This window comes from Verticillium nonalfalfae (genome assembly GCF_003724135.2).
Source record: "Verticillium nonalfalfae strain VnAa140/NRRL 66861 chromosome Unknown scaffold_12, whole genome shotgun sequence".
In the NCBI taxonomy this organism is placed as follows: Eukaryota; Fungi; Ascomycota; class Sordariomycetes; order Glomerellales; family Plectosphaerellaceae; genus Verticillium; species Verticillium nonalfalfae.
The window spans coordinates 85,390-105,202 of NW_021167237.1; the positions used below are offsets into that span (position 1 = coordinate 85,390).

The window sequence follows — 19,813 nt, forward strand, 5'->3', positions numbered from 1 at the left end:
GGATTATCCAGATTGATGAGGGCATCCAACAAGCTGAGTCGAGTGGAATGTGAGCAATCTAGCCTACTTCCCCACAGAGTGCGCACTCCCCCCCGCGGCAACACCCCCCAACGCCCCGGACGGGTCTGGCATTCGAGGGAGACGGACAACAAGGGGGGCCCCCTTAACAATGTGTCGAGCTTCCAGCCCGTCCGTTAAAGCATGGCAATGCCTCATGCCCCTGTCCACAATTCTCTCTGGCAGATCTCCTGGTGTTTCTTTCACCGACTGAGCCGGCCCTGCTCCCTCAGGGCATGTTGACGAAGACGACGATAGCGACGAACAAAGCAACGAAACGAGACAAAGCGAGATGCCGTTCATCTCTGCGAAAACGCCAACGCGGGAGCTGAGCCGTTCGCCCACTATGCCCTGGCTCTCCCGCACGCCATCTTACCAGGCATCACCGCTGCAGTCGCCCCGTCCGAGCTCGCCCCGTCTACCATCTTCCACGGGCAAACAGGCATGCCCGCCCGTAACGTACATACCGGCTCTCATCGACGGCGCGTGCGGGACGCTGCCACTCGCACAGAAGCCCATCGTTGATCTCATGCGTGAGAACCTCGAGGACCTATGGGCCATGGCCCCGGACCTGTGGGCTGCGCTAAGGGGCGGCTTGATCAGAAGACCGGGGGAGAGGATGTCGGGGGCGCAGATGAAGGATGCTGTGGTGCAGACTTGCCTGAGCGTCATCGAGGTCGGGATGCTGCTGTCCGTGGTGCCCATCTGGCTGTTCATGCCTGGTATCGTGTTCGCGTCGTGGGCGGCCATGTCGTTGACTGTGGTGTTCGGCCTCAGTTGGCTGCTGAACGAGGACAGCGTCACAATCAGCTGCGACGGGTCCGACAGCTGGGCTACTGACAGCGAGACGCACGATGAACGGTGGTTCTTCGTCAGTGGCATCGGGACAACGTATGTGACTATGAGCTGAGGTACCGGATGATAACGCATGCTGACAGCGTTCCCAGAGCTCACCACCTCGCACATCACACGCTGCCTCTGATGGCTCGCCTCTTCACGCACCCCATCACGGGTATCCATACGCCAACCTACGGTCTTCCCTTTGATATCATTCTGACCATGCTTCACCGGGCGATGCCCTCGATGCAGACGGCCGCCTCGCGGGCTCTGTACATGGAACTCCGCGCCGCGCTGCTCGATAGCCATATCACGCGAGTGGCCGTCCTCTCCCACACAACAGGCGCCATCCCGCTCAGTTCCGTCCTCACGCGGCTCAGCGCCGACCTCCAGCCGGAGAAGCTCTCCAAGCTTGAAATCTTTACATTCGGCGCCGCCGTCCGCGAGTTCGCCACGCCGCTCGGCGAAACAAAGAAAGCCTCGCCAGCCAGCAGCACGCCGCGGTTCGAGGAGCCGATTGTCGAAGATCGGGGTCCGCATATCGAGCACTTCGCCTTCCCCTCTGACCCGCTCGCCCAGCTGGGGGTCCTGCGCGCCGTCCAAAAAGACCACACCGCCCGCTTCTGCGGCAGCGTCTTCCTCATCCACGTCCAGCCGCCCACCCACGCCATGTCCGCTTCGGCCATGCCCTCTCCCTCCTCAACCAGTGGAAACCGTGGTGCCTTGCGTCGCCCACCGGGTCATCTCGCCGACTACCTGGCCGCGCTCTTCCCCGCCTCGATGGACGGCACGACGCCGGGCAAGAGCAGCATCCTCGACTACGTCATGAGCATCGATCGCGACACGGCCGAGAAGCGCGAGCTTGCGGCCATGGCGTCGTATGCCGAGTGCAAGAAGCGAAGCGGCCGGTTCGGACGCGACGGCAAGCGCACGAGTTGGACGGGGCTCGGCGCGACGGTTGGCGGCGGGGCCACCAACGGCGTCATGGACGGGGTCGTCGGGCTCGAGATGGCGAGGCGCGGGTGTCGCGAGTGCGACGGGCACAGGGGTCGCGAGGTCAGCCGCCTGGCGGACTATGTGCGGAACAGTAACATCATCATTCGCAGGGACTCGAGTGTCGTGGATGCGTTGGGCGTCGGGAGGACGTGAGCGGACGTGGATCAGCTTGCCACAGACAGGCATACATGGTCCCTCTGATAGATTTTCCTAATGACCTTTGTAGCGTTTCATGCCAGTATGTTCGAACTGTCTGTCTGCTCTTGTACATGAAGCTTCGCAGGAAACCTAAAAGGAACACCGGATGCTCATGCGACCTTGAAGGTGGGTATAAAAAGCGAAATTCGTGTCGCTGGTGTCATCACAGCTCTTTCATCTTCTCCAGTGACTGCAACGCTCGCTCGAGCTGCACAACGACATCGGCAGACGCCAGCATCTGCTCTCTCGTTCTGAAAACCTCCCTCGCATGGATCGCGCGGGCAAACCCAAGCGAGTGCTCCAGTCTATCCCGCAATGAGCGACCCAAGGTATCTTTCCCCTCAACGGCAGCCTGCACCTCTGTCAACTGGTTCTTAACGGTCTCAAACTCCTTCTCCAGGTCGATCACGCGCTGATTGCTCTCTATCTGCTGTTGCAGTTTGGCGATGTGCTGGGTCTGTGTCTCGATGAGTTCGGCCTGTATCTGCCTGGTTAGTTCTGCTTCCTTGATGTGATTGCTCTCTGCCTGAGCTCTGGAGTCGGATTCGGCCACGCGCTGCGCGAGTGCTGAAAACTGGTCCTGGAGGGCATTGAACCGAGCTCTGTTGGGGCCGTCTGACAGACTGCTTTGCGCACGCAAGTCATCAAGCTGTTCCCCAAGATCTCTGTTGCGCTGTTCGAGTGTTTCAATCCGCTTTGCATCCTCCTCTGACATGGCGTTGTGTATTTGTCGTCCTTCGAGTCTGTCTAAGCGAGCACCATGGCCGTTAATCTGATCCTGAAGTAGAGTACCAAGTCCTTCAGGGGCAAAAGAGTGCTCGGTATTCTTGGCAATAGCTTGCGCAATAGTACTGGACGCCTCAAGCCCCTGAAAACCGTCCTCGCCAGACACGGCCATCTCTGACAAGGCATCGTTGGAAGTCAGGTGACCGTCAAGCCCACTGTGAGTCTTGTCAATCTCTGCAGGTGGATCTCGCTTGTATGCAGAGTGATCAGTCTCCCCAGGCTGCTCTGGGGAGACGTCTTGTCCGGCATGATCAGCCTGTACTCGGTCGGCTTGTGGTGTCCCTTCATCGATCCTCGACAGCCTCTCTGTGCGAGCAGGTGTCAGATCTCTCGAGCTGTGGCCTCTTCCACGCGAATCACTAGGTGAAGGCAAGCAGTCCGTGGCCCTGGTCGGCTCAACGCAGTGTCGTTTGCTGCCATTGTCGGGTGCCTCGTCTTCAGAGGAGAGAAGGTGCTTTTTATTGGAATTCGCATCTTCGCGCTGGATTTGGTGCTCCTCCGGTCGCTGAGGTGCAGAGCGGTCATCGGAATAGGGCCAGAACCCGGGAGATAGCAAAAGGTCGACATCTTGAAGGAGGTCAGCCCACTGGGCCATCTTGTCGTCGAACAAGGCGTAGTGTTCCCGCTCGTACAGAGGTGCCCTATTGACAGCGTGAGACCAGATATGACACCACTCGTCTGTGAGAGCTGCGAGAAGCGTCGGCTTCTCCCCGCGGTCGGACTCCCGTCGGTAGGTCTTGCGCCTGGCAGAGTAGAATTTTGTGAGATCACGAATCTGGCGGGCGTGGGACGTGGCGAAACTGCAGGCGCGGTCCACGGCGCGATAAATCGCAATCTCGTGGTTCATGGCGCTGAAATGTAGCAAAGCCCTGAACATGATGACCAAGTTGACATAAATGCGTTCTTCTAGGCTCGAGTGGTTCATAGTGTACCTGCGCTGGCCGAGTATCACTTTAGCCCGAGCGTCATCGTTTTCGTGTGCTGCCCAGGGCGGCAATCCATCAGCGAACCCTTGGAGGGCGAAAACGCCGGCGAGGGTGCCTGGCGGTCGAGAGGTTTGTCCAGCTCTTGATGGCGAGCGGTCGTGTGGTGAAGAATTCATCAAGGGCTTCGCTGGATGCTAAACATGAAACAGATCTGGACAGAGAGGCTGCGACGAGGGCGAATTACGAAGGGGAGGGAACAATGAGATTAATGGTATCCGAAATAAATAGACGCAATGTGACGAGAACGTTGGCGACGTCGAACCTCCCTGAGGTTTGGACGACGCTCCTCAAAGATTGCCCCAAGCAAGGTGCCCAGATGGGCAGGAAGAGGTGACCGCAGCACCTGCCACTTTACGCGACAAACGCGCCAGTGAGCAAGGTTGTCAGCCTGCCAGGCTGACAGCGGGGAGCGAGCCCTCCGTCTGACGTCGAGCTTTATCTTATCAGTGTCCACCTTGGTGGAGAAGTCAGGAGGCTCCACTTGCGACCTCTCCGAATGGGGTCTTGGTGACGGAGATGCTGAGATGTTGATTCTCGACATCCGGCACTGCGACAGACATTACCGACGACCCAAGCCATCCAGCGCTTCGCAAACCCCCTTCTGTACACCAAAAGTAACCAGGAGATCCAGTCCTTCCGACGCGCGCGCGCACGCTCCATCCCCCGCCCACAATGCCTTCCACCGACAATCCTCCAGAGACCATCGATGCTGCGAACAAGAACCCATGGACCGAAGAGACGAAGACCAAGTTTGAAACGTTCGATCACCGCGACCCCGAAGCCTGGGGCCATGGCACTGACTGTCCGTGACCAGCAAGAGCAAGAGCAAATATATGGACCCGTGCCAGGACGCCGCCAAGCGCAGCATCAAGTGCTTGAACCGCAACAACGGCGACAGGGAGATGTGTGGTGAATATTTCCAGTACGGTGGTCATGGATTCCCCAGTTACAGAGTTCAAGACTAATCATTGCCGCAGAGCATGGCGAGACTGCCGACAGGCATGGGTATGGAGTCCAATACCTCTTTCCTAACCGGTAAATGGACTACACTAACACCAAATAGATGGACCAGCGCAAGGAGGAGAGAAAAAAGGCGGGCAGTTTCTTCTGAACGGCCAGCCGCGCCGAAAGACGTGTACGAATGGAATGGCAATGCGGCTTGACAGCTTCGGAGTGGTGCCATCGGGATCGAGCGTGGTGTAACAACAGGTGTAAACTACCGTGGCCGTGGATTGAGCCTAGCGATGGGAGAGATATTGCATGGAGAATAATGATCATGAAGAGTGACAGGGCAGGGGAAGAATTTACAACAATTTCATCAGCCAAATGCTCGAAACCTTTGACTTCGTCGACGACCAGTAATCCTCAGTGATGGCTGGACCCGCTTTTGCAGCTGCCATCTCAATGCGCAACCAATCACAGTACGTCTTGCATTGAATTTCGTGCCCCTCCATCCATCTCACCTTGTCGTGGTGTGGTGCATGCGAGAACGGGCTCAGTTGATGCCCCGCCATCCCAACTCATCACCATGTCCTGGAACCGCCCCCAGCTCAAGAGCGGCGTTGATCTGCAGCTGCAGTCCGCCTTTCACGAGGGTCAATGGGCGTCCGTCATCCGCCTGGCCGAGAAGAGGCTCCGAACATTCAACGACCCATATTATGAGGTGTGTTTTGTCTCTCAAGAAACCCAAGAAGGCTGTGTCGGCTCGACTGACGGTACGAGATTGTCAAAATATGCGCCGAGTCCAACCTCGACTCGCCGCTGGAGAGGTCAGCCGGCATCATTGCTGTGCAGAGGTTCGTCAAGGACGGCACTGTCATCAAGGACGTCGACGCCCTGGACCTGCTCGAATGGGCCATTGGCAGCCTTCAGGATGAGAGCGAATTCCCCCACACCCTTGGCCCCTTGAAGGTCAGGTGCGTCAAGGCCAGTCCCAAGGACCGCAATGCCGGCGTCAGGTGCCTCGAGTCTTGCCTCCTTCACTGGGACCTCGTCAGCGCGCAGCAGATTGCTGCCATCCTGGACCGGTCCTTCCCTCATGACAGGACATTCTTCTTCTGGAACGTCGTCATCACTTATCTTCTCTGCGTGTGTATTCCCCATTAACCTTGTCTGTGTGCGCCTTCTGACCTCTTCCAGCTGAGTGACCAGTGCACTCCCGACAAGAAGAAACTGTACGGCATGCTGGCCCTAAAGCAAATACAGCGTGCATCCCAGACTGCCAGTACGGATACTGATAGGTCCATCAAGACGGAGGAGGAGATTCTCCTTCTCTACCGTATCCTCGAGTCTCATGGATCAGACGCCGAGTGGAAGGCCGCCCTGGACCACCCTCACTTCGGACCAGTCCAGCAACTTCGCCTCGGTCGCAAGGACCTCTTCCTACGCGCTCTTCGCGTGAGCAAACAGCGAGAAGACTGGTCCACTGTATATCGACTATGCAAGGATTGCCTGACAGCAACTGACGATGGTCCTGGGGTCAGACTCTTTGCCTGCGACTGGAATGTGTGGCAAGACTTCCTCGCTGCTGCTGGGCAGCTCAAACAAGCTCGACCAGAGTAAGTCCCGAACGCCGTGTCTTCGAAGCAAGCAATCAATGCTGACTTGCATTGCCAGGGTGATTTCCGAGATTGTGTCTCTTCTCGACCAATTCTCTGCCTCCGAAACGGTTCGCCCTATTTATTTACGCAATATCCTCCTGGCCCGTGTTGCTGCTTCTTTCCAACTTGGCACTTCTGATCTTACAAACAATGATGCTTTTCTTCCAAGATCAGAAGAGCTACAACGCTACATAGAGAGCCAGTGCTCCTCTCCAGCGTGTTTCGACGATATCAAACGGTTTGTGGAGCAACTTGACCCAGAGGAAATGAAGAGCCTCGCCTTCGAATACGTTCCTCATCTGGCAGAGAGACAACAAGATCCCTTGCATACAGCAATTGTGAAGACTCTGGCGTATCAGCTTCAGTACCTGATCCTTACTGCTCCTAATCTGGTAGTGCAGATTCCGGTTGCAGCTGATGCCAAGCCAAGATGGAAGTCCGTCATCAACGGTGTTGAAGGCGAGTCGGAGACCTGTTCTGAGAGATTCCAAGGCGTTGCTGAATCGGCGGCTTCGCTGTATCGCGCCCTTGTAGGCTCAATTGGGTCCTCCGATGGCCAGGACCCCGACTGTGTTCCAGAGCTTGCTATTCTCACAGCCACAGCCCTGATCAAGCTCAGCGGTCTACGAGCTGACCGCAGCAATCACCTCCCTTCGCCGCTCCACGTTGCGCAAAGTGATCAGGTCCTCCAAGCTGCCCTCATACTGGAATACCAACTCACGAGGACTCCAAAGCACAGCCGCGTTACGCTACTCCTCGTTCGCATTCATCTCATCTTGGGTACCATCTCGAGGGCAAAGGAGTTATGGGCCACAATGGACGTCAAGCGGACGATTATTGACTCGCTCAGCCCCTATTTCCTCGATCGACTTTCTACGCTTTCTCCCGCTGCGGTGCTTCCCGTACCGAATAGACCTCAACAAGCAATGACCTACGGTCTCAAGGCTTACTACGGCACTTCCCTGAAGTTGAGGATGCCGCGACGTCTAGCTGACGCCTTCCAATCTGAGAGCTACTCAAGTATCCTTGAGATCCCTGTATTTATCGACCGCCTACGGATAAGTTGCACCTTGGCAATGGGTTACATCGAGGAACTCCGGGCGACTCGTGCTCTGGGCCATAAGGGCACTCCTATCTCTGATGAGGACTACATCAGTGAGTGGTAACTCTTTGTGGTGAATGATCATCCCGAGGGCTAATTTTGTGACTAGACGAGATCACACCCGCGACACAACTGACGGAGGTCATCGATTATGGATCTGTGCCTAACCTGCACGTCAGCACAGCGCAACCTGTTTACGAAGTCCTGCAGATCGGACCCAGCCCATCGGTTCGTTCGTCTCTTCTGCAAAGTCTTTCCCATTTACTAACGCGAACTAGAACGCACGCACGCACCTTGCCATTGTTACTGAGAAATACTTCGAGGTCCTCTCGTACAAGCCACCATCGGCATACAAGCCAGCAAACCCGAGCCAGGCCACAGCGGTAGATAACATCTTTGTCACTGAGAGCCTGCAGCAACTCAGCAACACCGCCGCCAAGTTCCTCCGAGGTCGGGAGACTGCCAAGTACACCGCCCAGGAACATACCTTCTTCGAACTCATCTCCCTTCTGACCACCCTCGCCCCCCTCGCCACGTCGTCAGACCGCAGCGATGCCTCCGCGTCTGTCCTCTCGCAGGTCGCTTCTGCCGTGTCTGTCGCACTGGACACCTTACTCGAATCAACGTTGTCGCTTCCCTCGGGAGACCGGGACATCAACCCTGTGCTGATGCTGAGCTCTCTGCATGGGCTGTTCCACCTCCGTGATGCCGCTGCGGCGATCAGGCTCACGACGTCGTACATTACCAGCTTCAATGAGAATGAAAGGGCGCGAGATAAGTCTGGCCAGAGCTGTCTTCCGAAAGAGACGCTGGCGCATGCTAAGGCGCTCGACAGCGCGGCTGCCAAAGCTTTCACCGAGGGCAAGGCACGGATCGCGCTGCTGAAGAAAGAACTGGTCAGCGGTAACCTGGAAAGTCGATTGGGATCCTGGACCACGGCTCAATCTTCGGATGACTCGTTGGCGAAGGAGATTCGGGCAGCGGTCGGCGACGGCTTTGACGACTGGAAGAGAATCGTAGCCGATTCTTGGCGGACGAATGTCAAGGGCTGGGAATTGGTCAAGTGGGAATAAAAAAAGAACAGGAGGAGGGACGGCGTGCATCTAAGAGCAACTCATAGACTCGGCATTGCGAGACGATCTTTCCGAAAGCTGGCTTTTTTGAACATAATGGCACCCACCAAAAGCCGAAATCATCGCAATGCAACCTCCTAATTTTTCCCTTTCCCGCGTGGACCAACCGTAGCTCCCGAACAACTCCCTGAAATGCAAATATCATATCGAACGTCGAGTCCTCATGTCCGTTGTGTCCCGAATCTCAATCCATGTTGCGCAGAGAGCTGTTGCTCTGCTTCAAGCTCTTCTTGACAACCTCGGTGCGCTCTTCCCGCAGCGTCACCCATGCCCAGAACCAGCTGACCATTTCGACAAACATGAACGTGAAGAAAACCGAGTTCTTCCACCCATCGCCTCCCCAGGCGGAGGGCGTGTAGTGTGGGTTATGCGATCGGACGGCGTCGCGCATGGAGCCCTCTCGGTAGAGCGGCGAGGAAGGGCCGGCAATGAGCGTGTAGAAGACGAAGCCGAGGGCGATGCTGAGACGGAGGGGAGCTGTGTACAGACATGGTTAGCGGAGAGCTCACGACGAGTGAAATGACAGCGCGCGACGGACCTTGGGTGCCCCAGTAGTAAAGAAGGCTAATCTCCTCAGGCATGCTCAGGGTCATCAGATCGGAGATGCCCATAAAGATGAGGAGGGCGGCGACGAAGGCCAAGGGCGCGGAGCGGGATTCGAAGCTTCGGTCGGAGGGCTGCAGAGACAGCGTCAGCGATCTCTATCTGGCATCATAGGGAGGTATGATCGGGGTGCTTACCATGCCCATGGAGCCTCCGAGGATGAATACCAGACCCTGGTCGGCGATGGTGCTGGGGTTTGTGAGGAAGTAAAAGCCCAGTGTAATGTGGAAGAAGCACAGGGACGTGATAATCGTCCTGGTTGAAATGAGCGCCATCTTGGGAAACTGGACCTTCGTAACGAATAGGACGTATGCTGGTGATTGAATCGACGGCTTGCACGGAGCAGCTTTCGCGATCGAGGAGCTAAGCTTGGAGTCGTGGCTCGAGGGTGGAGCAGGGAAGGTATTGAATTAGCGTCGTTCTGTCGTTTGACACACAGCCACGCCTCTGAGCCACACCGTTCCTTTGGGTGATGGCACGAACTGATGATATAGTACGTCACAACCTCACCAGATCCCCAATCCACGTCTGGCCTGTTTTCCGTACGGATACATGTAAATCGACACTCTTCCATGGAGAGTTGCTCCTAATGGAAACTAGGCAATCAGAAAATATCTTGGCATCATGGCACTCCTTGTGCGGCTGGAGAGCGAGACCTCATGGCTCCCAATTACTCAAGCGACGACGATGTCCTGATATCGACCAGCGTTGGCCTATTAACACATCAACCCAAGGCAAAGGTGCAGCCGGTCGCTTGTCCTATTTCCTATTATTGTGCATATCAAGCGCCCCAGCACCCAATCAACTGCAATACCTTGCCATACATCGAAAATTACTCAGCTTGTCCGTCAACCCCGCATCTCAGCAGGTAGGTCGAAATCACATCGTGAGGGACTCGACGATGCGTGTGTTTCCAGTGCATCGACAATAGGCTGTATCTCAGGGCGCGCAAATCGCCCGCAAGATCCAGGTAATGCACACGACATGGACTGGGGTGCACTCTCCAAAGCGATGCGAAATGATCGCGGCAAGGATAAAGATAAGTCATCGACCGATTATGGCTTACACACTCTGGTCCCCAAGGACAGCAAGTCGCCCGAACTCATCGACGTCGTTGCCATCCATGGCCTGAACGGGCATTTCTTGAAGACTTGGACTGATCCGAATACGGGCGTCAATTGGCTAAAAGATCTTGTTCCCAAGTTTCTCCCGTCAGCCCGCGTCATGTCATTCTGGTACAATTCTCAGGTCCAATTCAGCAAATCTACCGCAGACATTCATGCCTTTTCGCAGCAACTTTTGGAGAGTCTCATGGCCGAGAGAGAGTCTATGGAGGAACAAGACCGACCGCTCATCTTCATCTGCCATTCACTCGGCGGTCTCGTCTTCAAGCAGGCTGCAATCAAAGCCCACGAGAATGAGAGGTACCGTGATGCTCTGTCGTTCCGCTTTCACGGTGTCATGTTCTTTGGCACTCCACATCGCGGCTCGAATTTAGCAACGTGGGCGTCCGTCACTGCGAATGCCCTTCGCGCTGTCTCTTTCAGCACGAGTACCAATGCCCGCCTGGCAAAAGACCTGGAACCGACTTCGAGGTTGCTGCAGCACATCTCCACCTCGTTTGTCGACTCATGTGGTGCCAAGTTGAAAACAGCATCGTTTTACGAGACCCGGAAAATGGACTTTCTGAACTGTCTTGTGAGTAGTGTCACAGCAACAGATATTCTCTGGATCCGCAGTCTGAACAAACAGGATGCGGGTGCGCTGACGACAAGCCTATAGGTCGTCGAGCCCGAATCGGCCATTTTAAACATCATCGGTGAGACCAGAATCGCTCTGGAGCGCGATCACCGGACGATATGCCACTTTGCCGACCTTGATGCCGCACAATTCGCCCCAGTCAAGTCAACACTGAGATCTATGGCTGACTCGGCCACCGCCAGTAAGACGCTATCTAAATACGAGATTGAGTCATTCCTGCAAACTATCAACGTTTCTGACTACGCCGGCCACAAAAGTCGGAATGCGCCACCCGTTCAGGGTACATGTACCTGGATTTTCGACCACCCCAAATACCTGTCCTGGATTGAGAGCCCAGACCCGGGGCTCCTTTGGGTCTCTGCCGACCCTGGCTGTGGAAAATCAGTGTTAGCTTCGTTCCTTGTCAACCAGCTGCAGGCATCTGCAGATCTCGCGAATATCAATGTCTGCTACTTCTTTTTCAAATCGGATAGTTTGGAGCAGTTGAGTGCGGTTACAGGAATCAAAACTCTCTTGTACCAGCTCTGCAAGCAACAAAACGAACTCGCAGCTTCGGCCATGTCGATACTCTACAATGGTGGATTGGAAGACGTAGACAGCCTTTGGCAAGCTATCGTGTACGCTACCCGCCAGAAAGCTGCCAAAAATACCATCTGCATTCTCGACGGCCTGGACGAGTGTGAGATTGAATTACGGGGTCGACTAATGCGGCAGGTCACGGCGTCCTTTTCGAAAGTCGAGTCGGCTGAGGCAACATCAGGCGAGAAAGCAGAGGCCGATCCTGGCGATATAAACAAACGACGATCAAAGCCGGGACGACCCAAGCTCAAAGTATTCGTGACCAGCCGTCCTGAGAATCAGCTCAAGATAGCATTTCAGAGCAATGCCAACAGGTTCAAAGCGGACGGCGGAGAGTCCGACGGTAATTGCGCTTTGATTCGCTTACGCGGCGAAGACGAGACGGATGCTATCAGTGCCGACATCAACAGAGTTATCAGATCCAAGGTTGACGAGCTCATCCACCAGGGGCTCCCCTTTCAGCTACTACAAACTGTCCAGGCAGAGCTCGTTGAGCGCGCCGACCGAACATTCCTTTGGGTGTCCTTGATTCTTGACTTGTTGGAGCAAAAGGTGGAAGCCGGTGCATCACAGCGAGAGCTTGATGAGCTTCTGCGAAACAAAGATATCTTTCGCATATATCGTGAGCTTCTTCAGCTTCGTTCGGAATCACCTCGAGCAAGAAAGATGCTGCAAATCATCCTCGGAGCGACCCGCCCTCTCACGGTTGACGAACTGAGTATTGCATTGGCTGTCGAGCCTGAGCCTGATAAGCCGCGCAGGGGAAGCAGAACCCTGGACGATGTTGAGTATGAGCTTGCGTATCCCTTTGAAAACCACATCAAGTCGCTTTGTGGGCACTTCATTCGAATAATCCGTGAGAGGATCTATCTCGTGCACGAGACGGCCCGAGAGTTTCTGCTCACAATGGAGAGTGAGACAGGCTCTGCGGCAACATCTCGAAGGCCGTCTGTTTCAGGTACAGACGCACCGCCACCGCTGTCCAGCATTATGCCATCTGAAAGCTCGCCGGCTCAATTGGCATTCCAGCACTCATTCTCCCTGGCCGATGCCCACAGGCTTCTTCTTGGCATCTGCACCACATACATCTACTGCTTAGGGCGGCCGAGCCGATGCGCAACAACAGGGTCAGCTAGCAAGAAGACCGAGGTCTTCCTAGACTATGCGGCAAAATATTGGACGGTCCATTTTCACCAGACAATGCAGAGCCGCCGCGTGGCCTCTCCCAATATGGAGTACCACCAGAATCTCTGCCATCCATTGTTCCCGGGGTTCAAGACCTGGGTCGGGGCATTTTGGTTCCCGAATCTAGCGCCAGTCGTGCCGGATAGCGAGGAGGGGCAGGATTACTACATTGAGCTCTTCCAGTTGTATCACCCAGGCGAAGAACGCGACCACTTGCACAGCCAGAGTGATTTTCTTGGGGGCCAGCTAGACGAAAGCGACGACAGTGATGTTGAGGGAGCACTTGACATGTTTGGCGCGGACGAGAAAGTGGCGCCATCGAAGCTCCTGCGTACTGATGTGGTTCCGGTTCAGAAGCACAACGACCACAAGAATCGTTCGGCAGATCGACATCGCACAGCCAGGCTACTGGACGCTGCGATTTCGAATCCCACTTCGCTCAGAACCAACTTATTTCCTCTCGAGGTCGACAAGAGTGGTCATGTTTCACTGGCTTTCCAGGATTGGCTGCACAACGGGCCTAAAAGTTCGCGAAGAGGCTAAGCAGGACTGCAACAGCGCGCTGTGGCGTTCTGAGGCCCTCGGTGTCGTCAGATGATGCAGAGCATAGGTCGCCAGCGAAGTTGTTTTATCTCCTTTTGGGGTCATCAGGAAGCTTTTCTCAGGAATCTGGGTGTTCCTATATGCTTGGTTGCATCCTGACGGGAACGCGACAATGCGTGAGACCCTACTCTGGCGCGGAACGGGCTGCTGCGTTGAAGCGTCTACAACTTCCTCTAAGCAGAGGCCACGCTTGTCGGAGGCCTGGTCACGAGGGCGCTCCCATGAGAGTATGTTTGAAGGATGCAGTCCCATATTTGATTCATCCTGGCCCTTTCTCCCCCCATGATGATAACCCGTGTACTGCGTGTGGTTAGATCTGTAGGTATGGAGTGCAGAATCCCCAGTGGGTGGTAAAGATGGCTCGAGTTCCAAGTCTCCCATAGTACGCATAGATACCATGCATTTTCCAAAGCAGGATGCCAAAGCTGTCAAACCAGAAGATATGTCAGTTGTACATCTTTACCTGCAAGTTAAGATGACTGGGCTGCGTGTGTTAAAAGGGGCCGTTTTCCATGCAATCTTCTCGAAGGAGGTCAAAGACCCGTGGGGACTGGCCCCACTGATCAACCCCCACAGCACGGTCGTGAGCTCTAATTCCACACTTGCAAGGCTACTCTAGCTTCTCTACCAGCCAGAGTAAGGTCGGTAGCTACTAGCCTAGCATAGATAATCAATTGGGTGACGAGTGGCGCGCTTAGCAAGGCTGTCGAGTGCAAAGCTCAGGTGGGGTCGTAAATGTCTCGACACCACGAGTCGATTCACTGATTATGAATCGTCGCAGACCACTGGAACTGTTGCACCAACGAGGGCAGCACGTCCCGACCGTAGCCTACTCGTCGTAGCTCTACACCTCTCTTCCTCAACTCCCCAGTTCAGGCCCGAGTCTTCGTCCGACCACGTACAACCCACGAAACATGGCCGACCCCGCGGAACAAGCTCCCCTCGATAAGGAGCGCCATCTCCGCTACTGGCAGCGCTGCTACCGCAGCTTCCTCCCGACCCAGTACACGAGCCACGACAGCATCCGCATGGCCCTCGGCTTCTTCATCGTCGCCGCCTTTGATATCCTCTCGCCGGCCACATCCTCGGGTGAACCGCACGCCCTCACGCCGTCCGACCGCGCCAAGATCCGCAAGTGGGTGCTGAGCCAGCAGCACGTCGGCGGCGGGTTCAGCGGCGCGCCGAGCCACACGTTGCCCGTGGAGCTCTGCCAGGGCTACGACCTCGAGACGAACAAGCCTGCGTTTAAGCACCCGGACGTGTCGACCATTGCTGCCACCTACTTTGCGCTGCTGCTGCTCGCGCTCGTCGAGGACGGTACACGGGAAGGAGGCAGAGGAGCGTTCGCAGGGGTGGACCGTGTCGGGATCTTGCGCTGGCTGCGGCGGCTGCAACGAGAGGATGGAAGTTTCGGGGACGTGCTCATGGAGGATGGTGCCATTTCGGGCGGTCGAGACATGCGGCTCTGTTACCTGGCCGCCACGATCCGATGGTGCCTGCGAGGCGATGTCAAGGAGGGCGAGCCCGGCTGGGTGGAGGACATCAACGTCGACGCCTTGATAGGGCATATTCGGCAAGGCCAGACGTATGATGGCGGGGTCGCGGAGAGCTCGCAGCATGAAGCGCATGGTGAGACGGCCGCTCTGGACTGTGGAGACCCCCCTCGACTGACACACACACGCACAGCTGGATATGCCTACTGTGCTGTTGGCGCACTAAACATGCTCGACAGGCCTCTGGAAAGCACAGGCGATTCGTTCGACAGCGACGCGTTGCGCAAGGGCGTCATTGATCGGGAGGGCCTGATCAAGTTCCTCGTGCACCGGCAGTTTGCGTACCTCGAGAGGCAAGAGCAGGACGCAGAGGAGGATGACCCCGACGTCGCCAACTTTTCTCTCCCTCGAAACCTCGCAGACCTGTCGCTCGAGGAGAACAAGCACCTTGTAGGGTTCAACGGAAGATGCAACAAGGTCGCGGATACCTGCTACTGCTGGTGGGTCGGCGGGACCCTTGCTGTGAGTTTGGCTCTACCGTTGCCGTCGCCGACTGCGGACACACCTCCCTGACACAACAGCAGATGCTTTCGCAGACCGGCCTCATCGCCAACGCGCCGTCCCGCAACTTCCTTCTGTCCAAGACGCAGCATATTATCGGCGGCTTTGCCAAGTACCCCGGCGGACCGCCAGACGTCCACCACGCGTACCTCGGGCTCGCCGCTCTCGCCACCATGGGCGATTCGTCCCTGCGCGACTTTGACGCGGGGCTGTGCGTCAGCACGGAAACGGTCGACAAGATCCGCGCTGCAAGGGCGGCTTTGAACTTGTCCGGCAGTCAACCAGAGGCTGCGGCCGGCATTGCTGGCGCTGCTGTGGACTTTTGGAAGGGAAAGGAGGCGACGTGGCCGAAGAACACACTCGGCGAAGACGTCAACACGCGGCTCAGCGCAGCGCTCAAGGCGCTCGGATGATCAAGTGAAACACATTTTCAGTGTGCCGTTGAGAAACTACCATGGAGCGCTAGAGCTCCTTAGATACCCCCCCTCGCCGCCCTGCGACTACAATGCTACAAAGGAACCTTCCGAGACTTCGGTCAGCCACTACGCTTCCTCTTCGTCCACTCTCGTGTGTGTCAGTACAAGGTATCCTCAATATGGTACAAAAGAACTCCGGGCCCTAGGGGAGGAAAAGAAGAAGTAAAACACGCCACCGAGTGAGGCGTTCCCCGTCGTTTTTCCACGTCACAAAATAGATGTTGTACAATCCTTTGCAACAACGCAAGGAGTAAGCATAGACGAAGACGAAGGAGAAATAAAAAGACAAATCGAAGCAACCCATCAACGCCCATGCGTCAGAAAACCGTGTCTACTGCTTTTATCTTCGCCAGTGTTCGTAAGTGATCCGCTTCGTCAAGTCGTGATTGGTGAGTGTAGGACGTTCGCACATCAAGGCGCGTCTCTGGCTTCGAGGCCAGTGTGGTGTGACGCTCGCGACGCAACGCCGCGCGGTGTCGTCTCATTATCGGTCGACTCGCCCTCCTCAATGATCTGCTCTTCGACCCGCTCACCGGGGCCGCTAACAACGGGCGTAAAATTTTCCACTTCCTCAATGTAATCGTCGCCCGTCTCGTCGTCCTCTTCTTCTTCCTGAATTGTGATCTCGCCAGATCGTCGTCCCAGGCCAGAGGCGCTGGCGCTTCGCGAATGGGAGCCAGAGCCAGTGCTACGAGCACTGCTGCCCCCGCCATTAAGAGATAACATGGGTCCTTTGAAGAGGCTGCGCTTGCGCTTGGCGAAAAGGACACCGCCAGCACCAAAGGGATTCGGCGAGCCTGGTGCTTGGTGGTCCGCGGAGGATGACGGCATGCCCTCGTTGAAAACAGAAATCGGGGCGGGCGGTCCAGAGCCCCTGACGAGGCGGAGGCTCGATGGGAAGGACGAGGTGGTTGGCGTCGCAGGCAGGACCTTGACCGAGTGGTGGGGCGAGTGACCCCGTTGAAGGGGGGTTTTCACGCCAGACATTGAGCCGTTTGAGCTCGTAGATGACGCTTTGGAGTGTGTGTGATGGTGGTGGTGCATGGAGCGTATGGAGGACACAGAAGAGGAGGTTGACTTGCGCCCACGCAGTCCCGCGGAGGATCGGCGCATGGTGGACCGGGGCGTCATCGGCGATGGCGACAGCGACTGACGCTTGTAGGAGTTACTGGTCGTAATCCTCGGCGGGCCATGCGGCCCCGACATTGAGGCCGGTGCCCGCGTAGGGCTATGAAGGCTACCTCCCATCGTAGCCGGCGGCATCGTCTTGGCAATGTGGCCATTAGCCACAACGCCTTTGGGCAGCGAGGCTTTAGCCCTCGGAATACCCGAATCAATGGTAGGGTATTTGCTCGTTTGCGGACGTGGGCTGGGCTCTTTGGAGTGCTTGCTCCCGTTCACGCTGCCATTTTTGTCGACAAGATTCGGCGTCGAATGGCTTCCTCTCTTGTTTGCATGCCTGTGCCTGCGTGTGTTTTCGTAGAACCAGTGCGTCCAGTTCTTCCACGTGGCCACGATCGCCTGCGATGGCCTTTTGCGCACCTTTTGCGGCTCGGTATCCTGCTCAGTTGAGCCTGGGCCATTCGAGGACAGGGCCTCGGTCGTTGTGACGAGGTGAAGCGTGGATCCCCTGGATCTCGCACTGCGTATGACACCCTCTTTTGGGGGCGGGATCGGGCGCCTGTGTCTTGACGTGCTGGCGGATCGGATAGAGTCTTTGTCGACAGGGCGTGGTGGCACATCTGGGCTGGACCCGCCGCTTTCCTTTCCATGTTCGGGCAGTCCAGGCAGTTCAAAGTCGGTATAATGCGCGCTGCGACGTTCGGTCCTACCGCGCGTTCTAGGCAGCGGCTGCTCCCCCAGCCTCATCATCCCGCTTGTGAAGCCCCCGTCTTCGTCAACCTCGGGCAATACTGGCGCCATGCGTTCGAGCCTGCTGGAGGCGGCGGAAAGACGACGCAGACTCCTGCTCTCGACGTCTCTCTCCCGTCGCTTCTGTTCCTTCCTCCTCAGCTTCTTCTCCTCCTTCTCGATGAGCAGGGACCACCAGCCAGCCAGCGCATCGCAACGCTGGGCCACGACGCTCTCGATGACGGCATCAATGTTCACGCCAGCGCCCTTCATGCGGTGAAGCGTCTCCTTCTCCAAGTGAGTCGAGAACGTGGGTGGGGCCTGGCTCTGCAGAATGGCTTGCTGGGAGGCTGCATATTCGGACAAGAATGGATGCGCCAGGATATCTGGCAATGAGGGTCGTAATAGCGTCCGCTTCGAAAGGAGCGACTTCATCAGAGAGACCGCGTCGGCAGGGAGGTGTTCGGGGAACTTGGGGTCTTCAGTGAGAATCTTGCTTCGAGTGACCGCGTCGTCGTCGTCGTCGAACGGCAGTTCACCGCACAACAGGGCGTACAGAATGACGCCCAGACTCCAGACATCGACCTTTTCGCCGGCATACTTTTCCGCCTTGAGCATTTCCGGTGCCGAGTAGCAGATGGTACCGCAGAATGTCTGCAGGTAGTTGGCCTTGCCCTCATACTCGCGCGTGAAGCCAAAGTCGACAAGCTTGACGTTTTCGTTCTTGTCGAGTAGGATATTCTCGAGCTTCAGGTCGCGATGCACGCAGCTCTGCTGGTGCACATAGGAGACGGCGCCAACAAGCTGCGCAAAGATCTTTTGCACTTTATAGACGGGGAGGGCCCCCTGAGACAGGAGGTAGTTGTATAGTTCATCGCCTGTGGTCTTGCATCAGCGGTCTGTGTGTATTCCTGGCTTGCTGTGTCTCTCGCGCGCGCCTACCAGGGCAGTATTCCAGGACGAGCCAGACCAGATTCTCGGTGACGATAACTTCGTAAAGCCGCGCAATGTGAGGGTGGATGAACTGGCGGTGATGGTGAATCTCGCGGGCCAGGTTGGAATCAGTTTTGTTGGCAGACTTGAGGACAACCTGCACAGAGTCAGCAAGCAGCCAGAAGAGGCCGAGGTTTCGTAAAGGGCGTGGTTGAGAAACGGACCTTGGAGTTGTTGATAAGCTTGTGGCTGGCAAGGTAGACCTTGCCGAAGGAGCCCTTGCCGATGAGGCGGCCCAGGGTGTAGTTGCCAACGGACTTGAGGTCTTTGTTCGCGAATTCACTACACCGCGTCAGAATACCTAGACTGAAAGCCAGGGACACTATGGGCTGCGCGCGGGGGGACCTACTCGAGAAGCTCTTGGTAGGAATTGGCTAGCTGTGCACTTGGTCAGCAAGGTCATGGCAGGCGGCGATGCCGGCTGGGTATGCGCGCGGCGGGGAGGGCAGTTCCCAAAAAACAACGGTACGGACCTTGGCCTTGCGACCCAGCAGGTCGGCCTTGCCTCGTGCCGTCTGCATGCCGCCGCGAGCACAGGACGGAGGGTCCGGATGGAGGAGGCCAGGTTAGGCGTGCGTGGGACCGAAAACGGCGTGGTGGAGATGGCGATCGCAAAGAGTCAAGCACGGTCGGTGAGCCAGCGAAGGCGATTTCGGGTCGCGGCAGTTCATCGAGGGGCTCGTCGGACAGAGGAGGCGGGTTGCGGCGCGCAAGAATTGAGAAGTCGACGTTGCAGAAGGTCTGGCGAGGATCGGGAATCGGGGAAGACACGACTTGGCTGGTCTGGGGGCAGGGCGGTGTGTGGTCGCGAAAGTCGATGGCCGATCTTTGGAGATTTGGTCTCGCGTGCCTGAGGCGAGGCCAGGCGAACGAGCTCTCGGTGCAACTGTCGTTCAATTGCCAGTTGGAACCAACTTTCAGGGCCAACAACGGGACGCTGGCACGGTGGCACGGGGGCACGGGGAGGTGTGCGCGTGGTGGGTCTCGAAAACGGGGCGTGGGATGATGTGGGG

The 19,813-nt window shown here is 56.6% G+C and overlaps 8 protein-coding genes across 8 annotated transcripts; 5 read left to right on the forward strand and 3 right to left on the reverse strand.

Moving 5' to 3' along the window:
* Positions 1-403: 403 nt before the first annotated feature.
* Positions 404-2,043, forward strand: D7B24_001067 (uncharacterized protein; the record flags this gene model as incomplete). The annotated part of the gene is made up of 2 exons (XM_028635312.1): positions 404-948; positions 1,005-2,043. The coding sequence occupies 2 exons, from the start codon at positions 404-406 to the stop codon at positions 2,041-2,043; spliced, it is 1,584 nt and encodes a 527-aa protein (XP_028497987.1).
* A 208-nt stretch (positions 2,044-2,251) lies between these two features.
* On the reverse strand, positions 2,252-3,799 carry D7B24_001068 (uncharacterized protein; the record flags this gene model as incomplete). The annotated part of the gene is made up of 1 exon (XM_028635313.1): positions 2,252-3,799. One exon carries the CDS (start codon positions 3,797-3,799, stop codon positions 2,252-2,254), a length of 1,548 nt encoding a protein of 515 aa, XP_028497988.1.
* Positions 3,800-4,532: 733 nt separating this feature from the next.
* D7B24_001069 (uncharacterized protein) lies at positions 4,533-4,971 on the forward strand (the record flags this gene model as incomplete). The annotated part of the gene is made up of 4 exons (XM_028635314.1): positions 4,533-4,618; positions 4,675-4,782; positions 4,838-4,865; positions 4,924-4,971. 4 exons carry the CDS (start codon positions 4,533-4,535, stop codon positions 4,969-4,971), a joined length of 270 nt encoding a protein of 89 aa, XP_028497989.1.
* Positions 4,972-5,388: 417 nt separating this feature from the next.
* On the forward strand, positions 5,389-8,635 carry D7B24_001070 (uncharacterized protein; the record flags this gene model as incomplete). Its single annotated transcript, XM_028635315.1, has 7 exons — positions 5,389-5,523; positions 5,583-5,948; positions 6,000-6,257; positions 6,306-6,418; positions 6,477-7,615; positions 7,672-7,790; positions 7,841-8,635. The coding sequence occupies 7 exons, from the start codon at positions 5,389-5,391 to the stop codon at positions 8,633-8,635; spliced, it is 2,925 nt and encodes a 974-aa protein (XP_028497990.1).
* A 244-nt stretch (positions 8,636-8,879) lies between these two features.
* D7B24_001071 (uncharacterized protein) lies at positions 8,880-9,573 on the reverse strand (the record flags this gene model as incomplete). The annotated part of the gene is made up of 3 exons (XM_028635316.1): positions 8,880-9,172; positions 9,234-9,372; positions 9,436-9,573. The coding sequence occupies 3 exons, from the start codon at positions 9,571-9,573 to the stop codon at positions 8,880-8,882; spliced, it is 570 nt and encodes a 189-aa protein (XP_028497991.1).
* Positions 9,574-10,282: 709 nt separating this feature from the next.
* Positions 10,283-13,366, forward strand: D7B24_001072 (uncharacterized protein; the record flags this gene model as incomplete). The annotated part of the gene is made up of 2 exons (XM_028635317.1): positions 10,283-10,996; positions 11,081-13,366. 2 exons carry the CDS (start codon positions 10,283-10,285, stop codon positions 13,364-13,366), a joined length of 3,000 nt encoding a protein of 999 aa, XP_028497992.1.
* A 974-nt stretch (positions 13,367-14,340) lies between these two features.
* D7B24_001073 (uncharacterized protein) lies at positions 14,341-15,893 on the forward strand (the record flags this gene model as incomplete). Its single annotated transcript, XM_028635318.1, has 3 exons — positions 14,341-15,055; positions 15,113-15,441; positions 15,516-15,893. 3 exons carry the CDS (start codon positions 14,341-14,343, stop codon positions 15,891-15,893), a joined length of 1,422 nt encoding a protein of 473 aa, XP_028497993.1.
* Positions 15,894-16,367: 474 nt separating this feature from the next.
* On the reverse strand, positions 16,368-19,321 carry D7B24_001074 (uncharacterized protein; the record flags this gene model as incomplete). The annotated part of the gene is made up of 5 exons (XM_028635319.1): positions 16,368-18,685; positions 18,750-18,897; positions 18,965-19,082; positions 19,150-19,178; positions 19,274-19,321. 5 exons carry the CDS (start codon positions 19,319-19,321, stop codon positions 16,368-16,370), a joined length of 2,661 nt encoding a protein of 886 aa, XP_028497994.1.
* Positions 19,322-19,813: the final 492 nt, after the last annotated feature.